This window comes from Maylandia zebra, unplaced genomic scaffold, assembly GCF_041146795.1.
Source record: "Maylandia zebra isolate NMK-2024a unplaced genomic scaffold, Mzebra_GT3a scaffold11, whole genome shotgun sequence".
Lineage (NCBI taxonomy): Eukaryota > Metazoa > Chordata > Actinopteri > Cichliformes > Cichlidae > Maylandia > Maylandia zebra.
In genome coordinates this window covers 5,492,747-5,511,378 of record NW_027490041.1, presented here as the reverse complement: position 1 = coordinate 5,511,378, position 18,632 = coordinate 5,492,747, and the positions used below count along the sequence as shown (strand labels likewise).

Below are 18,632 nucleotides of genomic sequence, written 5' to 3'. Positions count from 1 at the left end.
TTCACATCTCACAGAACTGATTTGATTGGAGCATTACAACACGTTTGCACAGAGCATAGGAGCGCACTGACTCTGCTTCACGAGCGCTCCACCTAACGAGCGGGCTCGCGGTGCGGTCGCGCGGGACACTCCTCTGGTTTTCTCCCGTGTTTACATATAAATAACTTTGGCGGACCGCCTTAACTCTCCCATTCACATTAACGTGGGTAACCATGGTGACAATAAACAACATTTTCGGTGCGAGCACCGTGTACCGACCTGTAAAAGCAGGTGAAGAGCAGAGTAAGGAAGACACGATGCGTCTCTGCTTTCCTCCAGAACGTGTCTGAGGAAGCAGCGGAAGGTGGGCTCCACTTACTGCTCCCCGAAACCCCGGAGCAAGCACCAAAGTTCCGCCCTCACTGCTTTCTAACATAAAATGAATCCCTGTTACATGGATTTTCTATCCTCTTAAAGAAACGGAAAATAAATACATATAGCAATGAAAAATGTCCCGTTACATGAGTGTTTTACACAAAATAATATTCATGTGGTCATTCCCTCACAGGGGTGCCACAACTACACTGCTGTTTTGACAGAGACACAGTGTGTTTATCTAACTTGGCTGAAGCCAAAGTTCTCCAGACAAATTCAGTCTGTTTCTGCCAAGTGTGAACTCACTGGATGAGCGCCAGATACACAGAATCAAAAAGGGATAAATTACTTTTCTTATGTCATGTTCCCGTCACAAACTGGCTCAAGGAGAGGGGAAGCAGGAGTCCACAGATGAAATGTTCCTATAAATAAAGTGGAATTTATTCAAACTTTACCAAAACTTCAACACATCAAATTCAAGCAGCTCAGCAGGGAGTGGATGTGTGTTGCATGTGCCAGGTGGATGCAGAGAGAGGCCAGGGCCACGTTCAAACCTGAACACGCTGCACAGTGTTTTGTTCCATTTGTTAGGGATGAATGAAATGCTTCCTTGAAAGGATGTGTGCAGTCACCAGTGGGTGTGGAAGCATGTGCGCCCTCATTTGGTGGGTGTGCAAGAAAAGTCATCCTGTCACACAGCAATGCCTACATAAATCACACCACTCTGCTTAAAATAATAATGTTTAGTGAAGCAGGTGAAGCAAAGGGCTGCTTTTAATAGGCTGGGAGACCCAGGTGTGCTGCTTTAGCTGCTGAGCCTCTTATGACAGAACAGCGGAGAGTGGTAAGAAGGGAGGAGGGGGTCTGGCTGTGTTTGTGAACGATAGATGGTGTAACTCTGGGCATTTCTCTATCAAAGAGACGCTATGCTGTAAGGACATTGAGCTGCTAGCGGTTAGCATGAGACCGTACTATCTACCACGAGAGTTTACACACGTGATTATGATAGCTGTGTATGTCCCGCCCTCTGCTAACGCTGCAGCAGCCTGTGAGGTCCTGCACACTGTAACCAGCAGACTCCAAACACAGCACCCTCAGGCCCTTTTCATGATCTCTGGGGACTTTAAAGATGATGTAACCATTTAATTATGGTTACATAATTAATTATGTAATTAATTATGCAAAATGCAAAACGCTCAGCTGTGTCTCCAATCAAAGCTCTGTAACTTCAGAGGTGATGTTCATATGTTGACTAATGGTTTTCTTTCATTTTTGATGTACTGCAGAATATTTGTATAAAATCCAGGCCAGGAAAATCTCCTTCATGTGTTTCTGTGTTTTGTCTTCAGCTACGTTGACACAAAGGCCTCTGCTGTGACGCTCACACCTTTGATAAAGTCTGGAGAGTGTCAGCTTCCTGTTTATAGATACAAAAATATGTAATGTTGTGAACTCTGGCCGCAGCGGCGCAAGAAAAAGGAGAATTACGGGAAGCACTCACAACAGGTAAAATCCAAATAACAAAGTAAAGTAGGATAAAATAAAAACCAACAAAAGAACAACACAATATACTTCCCCGTACTGTTACTGCTAACCTCTGTTAACCTAGTAACTCTTACCTTCTAACTGACAGCTGGTCAATAAACGAGCTCCATAAACGCTCCATATTCACCTTTACATGGAATATAAAGGGAAAAGAAGAAACACAGTGCTGTGTCAGCGTTACACATATAGATACATCCTTGCTTTTAATACATTTGAAGGTGGGTGGGAGAGGTGCTTCTCCGCGTAGTCTACGGTCTCTTTGGGATCGGTAAAGCTTTTCCTCACATCACCATGGGTCACTAACAGCTTTGCAGGGTATAGCAGTCTGTACCTGACGCCGGTCATCCCACGTAGTCTTCCTCTCATATTTGCAAATGCGGCTCTGCGTTTCCAACAGAGGGAGGGAAATCTGGGAGGATGTTTATTTTAAAAACCCTTATACATCAGGTTCTTGTTCTCTGCAGCTTTCAGCAGAATTTCCTCACCAATGTGGTAGTAGTGCAATCTCAAGATGATGGGCCGAGGAAGATGACTTTGTTTGGGACGCTGGCGATTCACTCTATGTGCTCGATCGATGAGTGGCTTCTCCTCGAGAGATAGCGCCTCCGCCAACAGGTGTGAACCAACTCAGTCATCTTGGGTCCCTCTGTGCCTTCTGGTATTCCTGCAGTTCTTAAATGATTCCTCCTGGAGTGCCTCAAGAGCTCCACATCTCTCATCTAACTTCTTTACCTCCGCAGACAAACGCTCCACAGTGGACCCGGTTTCCACGCAAAGGGTCAGGGTTCGGGAAAACACTGGGAGCCGCAAATACTTTGTGACATCTAAAATGAAGATAACACTGTGTATATTGTTTTTACCTTTATGCTTTGTGTGAACAACTACAGTGTGTTGCTTATGAAATCCATGAAGTGCTACAGAGAAAATTACATTTGATTTATGTAATGAACACATTTTGAGCTCTTAAAGAAATATAACAAAGGAAAGCTGAACTACAATGATCCATGTAGCAAACACAAACTGTTATATCGCCTTTGGGCTTTTGGAGCCTTGACCTGACTTTTAAAAAATAATTGGAAAAAAGCTCTATGCTGCTACAAAATGAAAAATAGATATTTGCAAAATTCTGCCTAAGTATGTATTTTACCTGGTTACTGCGTGTGGTGGGCGTGGTGTGTGACGCTTATTTTGAGAAAGAAAATAATAGAATATAAATGTATTTTTATATTTCAATATCACAATAATCTTCCAATGTAGAACTACAAGTTAAAAAAGAAGTAACATAAATCAAATCCACTTCAGCTAAATACTTCTCATTTATTTCCATCTTACATGCTGTGACTGCAGCCATTCCCACATCTCTGTGAATGGGACTCATGGACATGGATCAGTGGTTGTTGATCAATGGTCCTGAGAATCTGCATAATTAAGATGAAGGAACGGAGCTCCCAGCCCATCGTTCCTGCAGCTGCTTTCAGTCTTTATGCAAATGTCCTGTTTGTAAGACTGAAACCTGCAGCTGAGACTGAAGACGTCACCTGATGATGACGACACGTTTCTGCCACAAAACGCTGCGTCCAGATGAACAGAAGCAACAGACTCACTTTCCTGGATGATTGAGATGCATCAAGACTTCATTGTGTGTTACTTCTCATTCAGCACAGACACATTATTCCTGTTAGGTCATGTCAGCTGTCACTCAGTACAAGCACAACTGTGAACAACACAAACTTCTCTTCAATGTGTCACAGAAACACTAAGTGTGAGAGCCTGTATGACACACAGGACAGACTGTAAGCTCTGCTGGCTGCACAGCACTTTGTAGCAGTTTTCCAACATGTCCTCCACCCGTGATGTCAGTGGTGGGACCCCAGTCACAGCACTCAGCACCACCTCCTTTAAATGGATTTTATAGCAGTTCCTCCCGTTACTCGGTGCAACGCTTCTTAAATGTGTTTTTGCAGGATAAAACACAGCAGGTGGTGTAGAGAGGACGTCAGCTGACGGAGCAGAGGGAGGCAGACTGTGGATAAATGACAGAGTGAGAGGAGAGCAACCATGACAGAAGCACAGGTGTGGCAGATAGAAGTGGCTTTATAGACACTTATTGTCAGTCCTCGTGCATGCTGTGGAAATAAGTGTCTGTGTCATGAGGTGACATGTGAGCTTATCTTTGGTCAATAAAGCTGAACGACCAGTTTTCACTTTGCTTGTTACGCTTGTTTAGTGACGTCTGGGTTTCTGTGGAGCCCGAATTTTGATGAGTTCTGGTGAAATCATCTGAGATCATCTGAGCATCGGTGAAGAGTCAGCAGAGAAAGTGTGGGACAGAAGTTTGCTTTGGACACATGGACTGAAATCAAAAAGGAACAAACAGGATTTCCAATGGACAGTATGGAGAAGTGAAAGTACACAAAGGCTGTGCTGGAACACGTGTGTTACACTTTTTGACAGCTGAGAACAAAACACAATATTTTGCATCATCTCTGCAGTGTCTCTTCTTTCCTCTGCTGTTGTGCTTTTAGCTCCAAACTGTTTCAAATGGTTTGTCAGCAAGCTGACCTCTGACCTCTGCAGTACTAACTCCTGACCCGTACAAAGAGCGGGCGTTTCTGACCTTTGACCTGCAGCTGTATGTCTCTCAGTCTCAGTTCTTCTCTCCGTCACTGATGGAGCAGGTGTAGTTGCTGCTGACAGTCAGTCGTTTGTTTTCTCAGAGTGAGGCTGAAGTCTGAACTGTTCAGAGCATCAGGTCTCATCAACGTGCGCTGCTGTAACGCCGCTTTGTCCTCTGAGATCACCAGGTATGAAACCTGAGTGCTGACAGAGCAGCATGTTCCCCCTCATTCACCTCCACCACCACAGCCAAGGCATGCTGGGAAACTGAGGACACACAGACGGAGAACTGAAGTGTCTGCTGTGTGTTCATCTCAGAGTCCTCACAGGTGACACATTAGCTCCAGAACACCAAGCCAGGTGTTTGAAGCCTGACAGGGATTCTTCCCATCCAGAGGGAGGATTTAGCTGCACAACAATGAACATTAGTGTGTAGTTTAGAAACACAGACTGTGCCTGCACTGCATCTAGTGAAGAAAAGTGTTACTGCCAGAGAACGAGGCTCCTTTAAAGCAGCTGATATTAAGGTTGAAAAATCAACAATAAGCTGATGTAATCAACGTTTCACAAAATGGTCAGCAGCTAAAATCTGGAGCCGTTCTTTGGTGGTAATTAACAGTTTGTTCTTGTTAGCTAATTATGTCATTAAAGGTAGCAGCAGAAGCCTTGTGTTGAAAGCCCATTCACTCACACATTCACACAGTATGTGTGTGTCTGTGTTACACTGTGGACATCCCTTCTGTTGGAGCGCCATCTTGTGGCAGGTTTAAGAAATGTTCTTCTTGTAAATCCAAACTGATGCACCTCCATAGCAGACTGTGGAGGCTTTCAGTGACATGAAGACTTGATTTATACTGTCATATTCTCCTGTTACACAAAGCACAGCACGCTGAACATGGATGAACTGAAACTCCCAGCATCTGACTGAGGAAAAGCACAAATCATTCTCACACTGACTCCTGCTTGATTTTAGATTTGCTTTCAAATCCTCACACTTTCATATGAAGCACTAAATGGGCTCCAGACTGTTTATCTCAGCTTCCTGTCAAACACACTGCTGCTCACACCGAGGCTCAGTTTACTCCTCCAGCCTGGCTTAACCTGCTGTCTGTTAAAAACAGTCCCACACTCCTCTGTTTAATCCTTCTGATCAGACTCTTTGATTTTGTATTGTTTTTACCTGAAGTTGTGTTTTTGACATGGTTCTGTCTGTGAAATAAAGCTCACACACACACTGCTACAGTCCTTCATACACTTAGAAACGAAGCTGCTCCTTTCCTCAGTGCTGACACATAAAGAAGAGTTGCTTTTATATCCAACACGTCTCTGTTCCAGAAAACAGCTTCAGCAGCCTCTGAGTCTGAACTTGGAGTTGGTTATAAGCCACAGGCCTGTGTGCACAGCAATGAGGAAATATAATGCAGTAAGTGAAACATGGATGTGTGGAACAGATTATCCCAAAGGTTGATTCTGTTCATCTGGACGTTCTCAGTGAAACATTTGGTCTCTCGGTCAGGTGACTCCTTTAGTCTCAGCTGACTGCAGCTTTCCAAACCTTTGTCACTGGATCACTCACTTCATCTCCAACGTGTCCCTGACACAGACAGCTGGAGCCGTTACAGCAAAATCATTGATCATTGTTTTTAGAACATTAGCTGGTGTTGGTGGGCAGGCTAGCAGTGCTAATTGTTAGCACTAGTTCTGCTGCTCTCCCTTTGTCTCTGTTATTGTTGGTCTTTAGTGAACAATAGAAAGTGTCTTCATGAGACTGTTGCCTAATGTTCAAATGTAGATAACACCACCTGCACCAACCTGTTACACAGCACAACCCTCTGGTGTAGCTTTGGCTGGAGCACATATTGGCAGCTCCAGTGACATCACCACTCCATGGTGACATCATCTCTACAGACTGTGGCTGTTACATATCCTCACCTGGTAATAATAAGACTGTCCTCAGCTGCACACAGCTCCAAGATGAACAAACTGAAGTAAATACAAATTAGAGTTACGATAGATTGAAATCTTGTAATCAGAGCTAATTCTTAGTGAAACTCTCACAACATCATATCCTGATCCTGGGTTAGTGTCTCGGTCTCAGATCACAACATCAGCACAGGCTTGGCTTGGGTGAGGTATTGAGTGGTTCTTGTCCATGACAGCTGCAGGTACAGTGCCATCAGCCATGCTGCACCACATGTCTGCCCAGGAACATTAGTGTGGCTGAGTCTCATGTAAACATTGTGCTAAAGTGGTGGGAAAGTGGCTGCAAGCTGGCTGCACTGTGTCCAATACTCTCAGTATGATATCCACAAACCTCTGAGTGTCACAGAGTGGGCCTGTGCTCAGCTCACTGTGCCCCATTCAATTCTACTTGCATAGTTTTACAAGTAAAATTAAAAGTTGCTCAATGATAAGTTATTGTAGTAACAACTAAGTCCATGGTTATTATTTGTTAATAGTAGCTTAAAGCTTCTGCACCAATCATGGAGCAGCAGGTTTAGAGCATGTGGATCTACAAAAGTAAGTCCCAGTAAGATGGGCTGAGCCTTACATACTAGAAGAAACATGTCATTCCCAGCAGATGAAGCGCCCTTTAAAGCAGGATCTCACTTTAAACCTAAAGAACTTGCTATGAGCATGCAGTGCATTCATGCTTATTATTCATACGATTGTGGGGAGCTAATAAAGTGCAACTATCACATTACATTTTATTATTAAATTGTTGTTAACAATCCCTTCACTTCTGCTTATCTAATTCATGGTTGCAGGATGGCTGACAGCTTCCATTAGGCAGGAGGTAATGTCCATTCTGGCCACAGTGCAACCCACAATGTGTAACTGACACTATTATATTGCATTATGTCACATTGTTACATCTTTTTAATAAATGATGACAGTCAGCTGAATTTGCTGCCCCCTTGGTGGAGGACATCAGGATCAGCAGCTGCTGCTCCATCACAAACACCACAGAAGAAGAACAACACTGGATCAGATTATCTGGACGTGTTTGACAGGGACAGTGTTCATGTTCATGGACAGCAGGACAAAAACAGACGATGGAAACCTGCCAGATTTGAGCTAAACTGCTCGTTTCCATGTGTAGTCCCTGGGAGGTCACATGACCAACAAAGACACACAAGCTGTGTCCCAAAACGTCGGCTGCATCCTCCGGAGGCCGCATTTGAAGGCCGATGACGTCACAGCCAGGCGACGACGGCTGTCCCGATTCCTCGACTCCTTCAAATGCGTCCTTCATTCCCCCGAGCTTGAAGGATGGGTCGGGTGTGTCCTTCGTGGCCCACCATATCCCAGAATTCATAGCGCGGCCCAGCCAAATTTCAGCTGCCAACAATGGCGGCCGCTACTAAGTTTTAAAATTTAACGAGGGAGTACTACTTACTTACAATGAATTCCTTACACTATATAATTTTCCCGTCAGTGTTGGGGAATTCTCAATGGTGCTTGGTGCCATACCCTCAGGGACTTTAATGTTATATAAAAACACTGACAGCTCAATATCTGCCTCAGTCACTCTCCCTGATCCAGCTGAGTCAGCAGTGGGAAAAATCTGCTTTTCACAGGAACTTGGTAACAGCAATAAGAGAATACGTAGTTTATTCCAAGAAGATATCATGTCTCTCCCATATATAGAATATCTTACTGGAACCGACATGTTCCAGATATCACCTGGAAGACAGTCTGGATGATCCCATAAATATCTAATTGTGAACAAGGTGAAGGAAATCTCATATAAAATTCTTCATAAATGTGACCCAGCCAGTCACTATATGGTAACATTTAAAAGAGACATAAATACTAATTGAACTTTCTGTGGGGATCATCCAGAAACTGTGGCACATCTCTTTTGGTTCCTCTACACAGAGATTCTGGAAGAATTTAGCAGTTTTGTTATTGTCCATATTTTAAGGGAGTTTTCTTTACGATGGAAAATGTTTTATTCTTTTTCTTTAAGTTCCCCAGGAAGAATGATAAATGTTTTTTATAAAAAATTTGTTAATACTTTTAGCTATTTTATATCCATGAATGTAAGTTTATTAATAAAACACCATATTTCTTCCTTTTTATAAGGATATGAATTGTACATACAATCAATTTCAGACTCAACCAACAAAAAGCCTCTCAGAACAATATTTATATGTTGATTTTTTTCGCCTACTCATATCATCATTTTTTTACTCCTGGTTCTGTATGTTCATGTTCTGTTCTTTTGTAAACTTCATCTGTTTGTATGTTGTATACTCATTGTGTTTCAATAAAGTTCGATTTAAAAAAAGGTACGTTCTAAACGAAGCTTCAGACGTCACTGATCACGTGACTCTGGCCAAACGAATCAAGCCTCGACACGGTGCTTCTGAAGCAGCGCGTTGATCTTTCTGACACACGCACCGGAGCGTCAGCTTCAAGCGGACCATCACTACGTCTCACATCTAAAGGTGTCAAGGTAACTTTGAACTGAGTTCAGTCAATCTGGAGTTTTTCCAAGTTTTCTGTTGCTCTCTGTGAGAGAAGAGCGTTAAAGGCGGGGCTCTCCAGAGTCCAGCAAAACAGGAAACCACAGCTGGGTGTGTGTAAGTGTGCAAACCAATAGAATGCATCGTGGTGGGGGGGGGCATCACGGGCAAGAAAAAAATAAAAGAATCGGTCGTACCCATGCTTCCCCGACGTCATGCCAGCGCATATTGGGAAATTCGTAGGCACCGATCGGTTTTCTATCAGCCATTTGCTGGGAGTAAGGGCGCCCTCCGTTTGCGAGGTGCGCCTGCTGCTGGCGGCACAGGGAGGAGAGGGCGGGGCGGCGGGGAGTCTCTGGCTGGCTGGAGCGGCATCTAATAACCAACTCGCAAAACAAAATAAAAACAACAAACAGATATTATGATACAGACTTATAATCTGCACCCATGTTTTTTCTACATTCTATAAAGTGAGCGCGAGAGCCCTCGGTGCGCCTGCGCGCTGCTGAAGTCAAAGTAAACTTTATTGTCATCTCCGCTACAGACAGTCCAGCATATAGAGAGACGAGACGACGAGGCTGCAGTTACAGCGGTGCAAGTAAACAAACAATAAATATAAGAAGAGTAAGAAAATAAATCTACACTTTAGGACTCGGGGTAAAGGATCAATAACAATTTAAATTTATAATTTACAGTTTGATGATTTAAAGTCTCACACAACCCGTCAAAAGGGGCGGGGCCGGCTGCTTCCAAGTAGAGCACATTTCATTTATAATGATGTAAATCCAAGCCCATCATGGATTCACGATCTGAATCCTGGGTTGTGTGAAATCCCAGAAATCAACCTTAGACAAAGTGAATCTGTGAACTAAGGTGTAGGTCTGTTAGGTTAATTGTGCTGATCCTCGGGTTGGGGGATTTGTGTTTGTACTGGAGCGCAAAATTCAAACCAATGGAAGATGGACAACAAAAGTTCAAAGCCATCAGGTGCTCAGTTTATGTATTTATTTTTGGCCTACATCAGTAAGAAATGCCAAATTATATACACAAAGTTACAGGAATCACCACTCCTGTTATTCATGATGATTTCAGTAACATCACATAATAACATGTAACGTTATTATGTGATGTGCGTACTGTTGATGCTGATACTGTGGTGAAATTCTCTGCTTCTTTTGTGTATTCTGCATCTATTACGTCAGATTGTCTTACCCCTCATATGGTTGAGAATTTTGCCAATACCCTGTTAACTACATGTTCCTCCATCCTCGACACTGTGGCACCTATTAAAATGAAGCGCCCCAGAACTTACTCACAATGTTGGTTAAGTGACTCTGTTCGCGCTCTACGACGTGCGTGTCGGCGGGATGAGAGAAGGTGGAGGAAAGATAAACTCCAGGCATCTTACGACATCCTACGTACTAGTCGCTTGAAGTTTCAAACTGCTGCCAAAATGGCTAAAGCAGCTTTTCTTTCAAAAATTATCTCTACCAATGGTAACAATCCTCGAATTTTATTTAAAATTTTTAACTCTGTGGTCAACCCCTGCCCCACTATGCCGCTGCCGTGCTCCACGGTTCTTTGCGAACAATTTTTAAATTATTTTTTAGATAAAGTCTCATCTCTTAAATCTGCTCTTTCTTTAATGACAGGCCCTGCGTTTACCCCTGACTGTTCCTCTTCCTTCTATCAGTTTGAACCCGTTTCACTCCCTACTCTTAAGCGTCTGGTTGAACAAATGAACAATACTAATCTCGTATATGATGTTCTTCCATCTCGTATAGTTAAGGACTGTTTTAGTGCAATTGGACCTAGTATATTGTCCCTTTTGAACTCTTCTTTGCTCTCTGGTTGCGTACCATCAGCCTTTAAACATGCTATAATTCAGCCTGTTCTTAAAAAAAGGAACCTCGATTATAATGATTATGCGAACTATAGGCCGATTTCCAAGCTTCCGTTCTTGGCCAAAATTCTTGAGAAGATAGTGTTGCTTCAACTCCAGGCCTACCTGGATGAGAATAGCATTAATGATAAATTCCAATCGGCCTTCAAACCACATCATAGCACTGAGTCAGCGCTGCTCCGAGTTCTCAATGACCTTCTACTAATGGCTGACAATGGACGCTCCTCGGTCCTAGTGCTATTGGATTTATCGTCGGCTTTCGATATGGTTGATCATAAAATCCTATTGGCGAGACTTGAGCACGCTGTAGGCATCAAGGGTGTTGCCCTGGATTGGTTTAAATCATACTTGTCCAATCGGCTCTCCTCGGTTCACTTGGTCACTTCCTCTTCCTCCGCTGTACCTGTCTGTTGTGGTGTCCCTCAGGGATCTGTGTTAGGCCCTACTCTGCTCTCATTGTACATGCTTCCATTAAGCGCTATCTTTGAGAAATATCACATCGCTTTTCATTATTATGCCGATGACATTCAGATCTACTTTGAGTTAAATGATGACCTAGCTTTGTCCTTGAATAGTTTTCGAGAGTGCATGTGTGAGGTCAGGCAATGGCTCCTGGCAAATACTCTTATCCTTAATGATAAGAAAACTGAAATTGTGGTCTTTGGCAGTGACGTCCTTCGTGCCAAACTTCGTGATGCTTTTGGTTTTCTCACTAGCTCCTTTTCCGACACTGTTAGGAATTTGGGCGTGTTACTTGACAGCTCATTTAAACTTGATAGACAAGTGTCTGCTGTTGTTAGATCGAGTTTATACCAACTCCGCCTTATTTCTAAGGCCAGGCAGTATATCCCGCATAAAGACCTGGAAAAACTCATCCATGCCTTTGTAACTTCGAGGCTGGATTACTGCAATTCACTCTATTTTGGACTCCACTCTCCCTCCTCCATAGTTTACAGACAGTCCAAAATGCTGCTGCACGCATTCTAACCAAAACTAAGAAGTTTGCCCACATTACTCCCGTCCTAGCTGATTTGCACTGGTTGCCTGTGAAATACCGTATCCAATTTAAAATTCTGCTGTTTACTTTTAAAATCACTAATAACACAGCACCGAGCTATCTTAAGGAACTCTTAAGCTTATATGTCCTGCTAGGGCTTTAAGATCATCCTCACAGTTACTGTTGGTGCAGCCTAGATCTCGGCTGAAGTCTAGAGGTGATCGAGCGTTTGCCCTGGCCGCACCAGAGTTGTGGAACAACCTTCCCATTGGCATTCGGGCGTCTGACTCTATTCAATCTTTTAAATCACGGCTTAAAACGTATTTGTTTAATCTTGCGTTTTCTACCGGTTAAATGCTGGCCTTGTCTGCAGTGATTTATTTTACTAATTTTCCTATCTTGCTTTTTATTTGCGCTGTGTATGTCTTATCCCCATTGTGTGTTGATGGCACAGTTATATTGTGCTATAGCTATGTGCTGTAGTTATATTTTTTCTATTGGTGGCTTTTTCCTGTGAACATAATTCTACACTTTTATTTTTATGACTCTGATTATACTTGTGTTAATTTGTTCTATGTTAAGCACTTTGGCATGCCGTTGGTTTTTAAATGTGCTCTATAAATAAAGATTGTTGTTGTTGTTGTCCTGTAAGCACAGTCTGCCTGTGTCTTTTCTCTGCAAATGAACATTTTCAGCCAATATAGGTAATACATCAACAATGCTGCCGTGGCTAAGTTAGGAATATTTATAATGTCATTTCCAAAACTTGCATATGATCTGCAATTTGTAGCAGATCTACTGACTGTCACAGAGCAGCTGGAGCAGTCTCAAATGCAGGTCAGTCCACTGCTGCCCCCTGTGGCCAAGTGCCATAGCTACTGCTGGATGAACTCGTGACACATCTGCACCTGTTTCTATGAACACATTGAGTCTGAGTGGCTGCACTTACACTGGTGCATTCAAACATATTGAAAGATGCCAGCAATGTGGATTGTCAAGACTCAAACCAATCCACATTGCTGGCGTTGCATCTTTCAATGCCAGCAATGGCAGGTATCAGTGCTCAAACCTTTTGTGTTTGTTTCCAACAAGTTGCCCACCTCGGGAAACAAAAATGTGTTCTTTTACTTGTCAGATGAACATATGAGACACTTTGACTCTTCAGTGCAGTGTGGAGCCTAACAAAGATCTGTTTTGTGTCCCAGCTGATCAGCAGGAGGAGGAGAGTCTGACGGAGCAGCAGAGGAACATTTTCAGCTACTTGGACTCAGCTCAGCCACTACAGAGGAAACAATGAGCTCAACACAGAAGGTGACAGACAGAGCAGGACCATATGACCAAAGATATTTATCACCATATACATTTGAACATTTGCCATAACGATGTAGCTGACGATAGAATTGACAGCAGACAAAATACTTTACAGCTGCACAACTTTATTAAAAACCCATCAATGTATTTTCACTGAAACAAGCAGCTGTTGTTTATGTGTTTATGTACTAACAGCTGGAAACATTTCATAAAGCTTTGTTTGTCAGAAATGAAGGAGAACATATTTAGTTCATTTGTTTCTACATGAGCTCTGTGTGATTTGATGAGTATCTGAGGCTGAGACCACAGGACTGTAAAACATGATTGTTGGGCTTCATTTCTGTGCTGAACAGTCGTTTAAGATTAGCTGTAAATAACAATTAGCTGATGTTGTTCATGAGACTAAAGTCATCTCACTGTGGTAATGTAAATATAATATGGCCAATATTATAGTTATTATATTGTTGGCATTACTAAATTTGGCTCAGTGCTTACATATATGTGTAAAAAGCAAATGTAGGAGCTGTGATAACTGTGTCTGATAGAATGAAGAGTAGACTGATATATGAAATATTCCTTTATTGGGTGAGAAAATCAGACCATGTCATAACTGCTTTAAGTCACACAGAATAGATATCAGAGCCTTAAACAGGCTGACTTCTGCTAAATGGGTCAAACTGGGCAGAAAGTCTACAAACACATAACATCCTTATAGAATATGATGTAACACTATAGATCAACTTAGCTCAGAATATATAAAGCATATAAACAGTTACAGCAACATGATGCAACAAACACAGCAGCTACTGATCCAAAATACTCAAAGCTTCATAGTCAAAGGAGCTTGCAAAGAAAAGCGTCTGGACTTCTTTAAGTTGCTTGAAGACGTTTCACCTCTCATCCGAGAAGCTTCTTCAGTTCTAAGGTCAAATGGTGGAGAGTCCCAGATATAAACCTAGTGGGAGTTTCCCCCCACAGAGGGACAAAAGGACCCCCTGATGATCCTCTAATCGCCTGAGCCAAGGTGTGAAACTGGGTGTGGGTCCCAATCAGCCAGAGTTTCGGGTGAGTTCATTGTGAAACCTGGCCCCACCTTATCATGCGAATTCCTGAGATCAGATGGCCCAGGATGTGAGTGGGCGTTAAGGCGTCTGGGAAGGGATCTCAAAACTGGATTATAGATGGCAGAGAGTTGGTGTCGTAAACCCCCGCCTCTGTTCAAAGATGGTCGCTCACAGTGGACATAGATGGCTTCTTTCACTCCTCTTTCAAACCATCTGTCCTCTCTGTCCAAAATGTGAACATTAGCATCCTCGAAAGAGTGTCCTTTATCCTTAAGATGCAGATGGACTGCTGAGTCTTGTCCTGTGGAGGTGGCTCTTCTATGTTGTGCCATGCGCTTATGAAGTGGCTGTTTGGTCTCTCCAATGTAGAGGTCTGAGCATTCCTCGCTGCACTGTACAGCAAACACCACATTGTTAAGTCTGTGTTTTGGCGTTTTATCTTTTGGGTGAACCAGTTTTTGTCTGAGCGTGTTGCTGGGTCTGAAATGCACCGGGATGTCATGCTTGGAGAAAACTCTCCTGAGTTTCTCTGATACACCGGCTACATAGGGGATGACAATGTTGTTGCGTCTGTCCTTCTTATCCTCCCTCGCTGGTGTCTGGTCTTCTTTTCTGTGCCTCTTTGCTGACTTTAAGAACGCCCATTTAGGATAGCCGCACGTTTTGAGTGCTTCCTTTACATGTGTGTGTTCCTTCTTTTTTCCTTCAGGCTTAGAGGGAACATGTTCTGCTCGGTGGTGTAGGGTCCTGATTACTCCAAGTTTGTGTTCCAGAGGGTGATGGGAGTCAAAGAGGAGGTACTGGTCCGTGTGTGTGGGCTTCCGGTAAACTTCGATGTTGAGGTTGCCGTTCTCTTCAATGTGCACGGCGCAGTCCAGGAAAGGCAAACAGTCGTCCTTTGTGTCTTCCCTGGTGAACTTGATGTTTTTATCCACAGTGTTAATGTGCGCAGTGAAGGATTCCACTTCTTGTGTCTTGATTTTGACCCAGGTGTCGTCCACATATCTGTACCAGTGGCTGGGTACTCTTCCTTTGAAAGAGCCAAGAGCCTTCCTTTCCACTTCCTCCATGTAAAGGTTGGCTACAATAGGTGACACGGGGGAGCCCATGGCACAGCCATGTTTTTGTCTGTAAAAGCCTTCGTTGTATTTGAAATATGTAGTGGTGAGGCAGAGGTCTAACAGGGTGCAAATCTGATCGGCTGTGAAGTTGGTCCTGTCCTCCAAGGAGCTGTCTTCTTGTAGTCATTTTCTGACAGTCTCCTCGGCCTCCGTGGTGGGTATGCAAGTGAAGAGAGAGAACTGAAGAAGCTTCTCGGATGAGAGGTGAAACGTCTTCAATTAACTTAAAGAAGTCCAGACGCTTTTCTTTGCAAGCTCCTTTGACTACGATGACCTGGATGACTGAGAACCTTCACAGACTCAAAGCTTCATAGAACTGAAACCAACATTTATTTTTAGCTCCATCCTGCTGCTGATACAGACTTTAGGTTTCTGAACATTAAACTTGTTGCTGCCTTTCATAGTGTGTAACTTGAAGGCCCTGAGTACTTTCTCCCACACTGAAAACACTGGGATGATCACATTATTTGAACATTACCTAATAAGACTGATTCAGCACAGACAGTTATGTTAAACTTTCCTAGCAGTCCTTCACAAACAGGGAACAGTCTGTCTATTCTCTCCATCTGTCAGCTGCTGCTGGCTCTTCCTCCTCCTCTTCCTCACACACTGCTGAGTTTGTCCTGGTGGATCATCAGGGCTGCAAAGCCTCACAGATGATGTGCAGCAGTGGCTCCCTCAGTCTGTCCTCACTCTGGACACTTGCAGTCGTCACACATGGAAATCAAATGTGTGATAAGCTGCAGGATTCAAACACAAGTGTAACTTATAAACACATGTTCATACTTTTATTCCACAATCAGAGAGAAAGAAACAGAGAGAGAGTGCAGGACAGACAGACAGGTGACAGTCTCAGGTGTACACACTGCTACACAACAGCACCAGAGAAGCAGGATTTAGTGTTTGTGTTATTACGAGTGTAAACAAGAAGAGTTCCAGATGGTGCAGTGGACACATGTGTGACTGCTGTGATTAAAGCATCTTTCTTTCAGCTTAACGAGTGAACCGTCAGCTCGTTCAAACACACGTTAAAGTGCGTTTGGCTCGACACCACCGAACAGAGGCAGCAATATAACACAGCTAACATTAACAGTGCAGTGAATCCTGCTTGTGCCGTGATGTTCAGGACTGCAAACCGAGCAGCATCACTGACTTTCAGCTTGTTGTGTTTGTGGATATATGACTGACTTTAATTATCCACAAAATCATCACATTCTCTGTCAGATGAAGGTCGACTATTGAACGGCGTATATTTTAAAGGCTTTAAAACCAAGTTAACGCTGAAAGTACAAACATCACTAATGTCACATAACTCTGCCGACAAGGCATAGCTATGGCTATGAAATGCTCTTTGTGTATCACTTCTTCATTATGAAAGATGTCATTAATGCACTAGTAATGTCTCATCTGGAGTATTGTTCAATCATTTGGTCAGCAGCTAATAAGACAGATCTTAACAGACTTCAGTTAGTCCAGAATAAGGCGTCCAGATTAGTGTGAAGATGTTCATACTATACTAATATTGATAAAATGCATAATAACCTTTCTTGGCTTCCTGTACAGGCTAAAATATTCTATGGCTTACTTGTAGTTCTAAAGAAAGCAATTCTGTTAAACACACCACATTTATTCTGCTCAGCTGCAGTATCCAGATGAAATACATCATCATATTACACAGTTTTCAACAAGCTGCAATTTAGTAAATGCTCGAGTTAAAAGTAACGTTTTGTAAAACTGTTACATTTAGAGCAACTTTTAAGTGGAATAAGTTGCCTTAAAAAATTAGAGAATTATTCAAAACTTCAATGAACACTTAAAAGCCGATTTACAGAGCTTTTAGTTGTTGTAAATATTGTAAGACATGATTTGTTTTTGAAATTTGTGTAATGTGCCTCAATGTTATTGATATTATTATTATTATTATTGATTGCTTATATTTGAACAATTGTGAAACCTCACTGTGGATGTAAGAGTGAAATTATGTGGATATCTTGAATCCACTTTATTGTGTAATATTTTATGTGAGTATTTGACGGAAGACGAGCAACATCTGTTGTGGAAGCTAACGGGGTTCCTTTAGAATAAACAAACATAGGATTTATTATCACTGAATAATTCTGTATAAATCTATACAAATTATAGAAATATGTAATAGGAAACAACAAAATGATCTAAATTATAAAATAATGTGTGTGTGTGTGTGTGTGTGTGTGTGTGTGTGTGTGTGTGTGTGTGTGTGTGTGTGTGTACAATCAGGAGGGATGGGCATGATTTTAGTGTTTGAACAGTCATGAATTATCTTTAACAGCAGGTTGGATGTAATGTGTTAGAACTACCAGCAGGTGGGGTTAAGAGACCTTTAAAACACTAGGAGTCCCAGGCTTCTACCTTTCTACCTTTAAAACCCGGAGTGCAGCCAAATGGCTTTTAGCTAGGCTTTAGCTTCAGCCAAGTGGAAGCTAAATTGGCTAGTCATTCATATGTATATTAGGTTGTTACCTGGGAATTCTGGAGGGAAGCGGAGTGGGGGTGTGTGAACGAGGGGGTGGGGGAGCTGCTAAAAGCTGTGAACTTCCCTTTTGTGTTTCATCTTGATGCATTCTCAATCATCCAGGGAAATAAATCTCCAAAAGTCACCAACTTGGAGTGTTTCAGTTTGCCATCTTAGGGAGAAATCAACACACATGGGTGTATTTCCTTTGTTGCTGAGATTTACTGATAAAAACAGTACAAAAAACCAACCATTTGTACACATATGTACAAATAATAATAAAAAGTGAGTGAGTACATTTCAACATTTTCAGCAATCACTCACAATCCTGGCACTGCCATGGTATCTGTAGTCTGCATTGACCACATGTGTATCTGTTGCAGTGAACACATCGCACAGTGGCATGACTGTTCTTGCAGTTGTGTTTGACCTGACACATGGCTCTTTTTCCAGGGCTAGGTGTGGAGGGTTGTGTCCAAAGCAACTGTTCTTTTCTTGCCTTCTTTGCAGCTACATGAGAGTGAGCCAACTCTCTTGCAAGCTCCACCAGGAAGTCCACCCGTCTTTCCTTCATCCTGGTGCATGCTTGATACAGCACATGTGCATTCAGTGCTGCCATGTCAATCATGTTATAAAACACGGCAACTGGCCAGGTTGAAAACACCTAAGAAATAAGATAAATTGTTATTTCCATAGCCCTTTTACACTTACCTGTGTACACTTACACATACCTGAGTGGTGAATTCTAAAGGGCTATG

General features: G+C 42.6%; 1 protein-coding gene across 2 annotated transcripts in view; it reads left to right on the top strand.

The window, feature by feature from the left end:
* The first annotated feature begins 8,869 nt into the window (after positions 1–8,869).
* Positions 8,870–18,632, top strand: part of LOC143415954 (uncharacterized) — a 40,343-nt gene continuing 30,580 nt past the window's right edge. For both annotated transcript variants that reach the window (XR_013096382.1, XM_076881336.1), the window contains exons 1-2: positions 8,870–8,977; positions 13,093–13,198. Coding sequence is in view for 1 of the 2 variants with exons in the window: in XM_076881336.1 (XP_076737451.1) it covers positions 13,181–13,198 (18 nt within the window). In the remaining variant the exon portion in view is untranslated. The remainder of the gene's footprint in view (positions 8,978–13,092; positions 13,199–18,632) is intronic.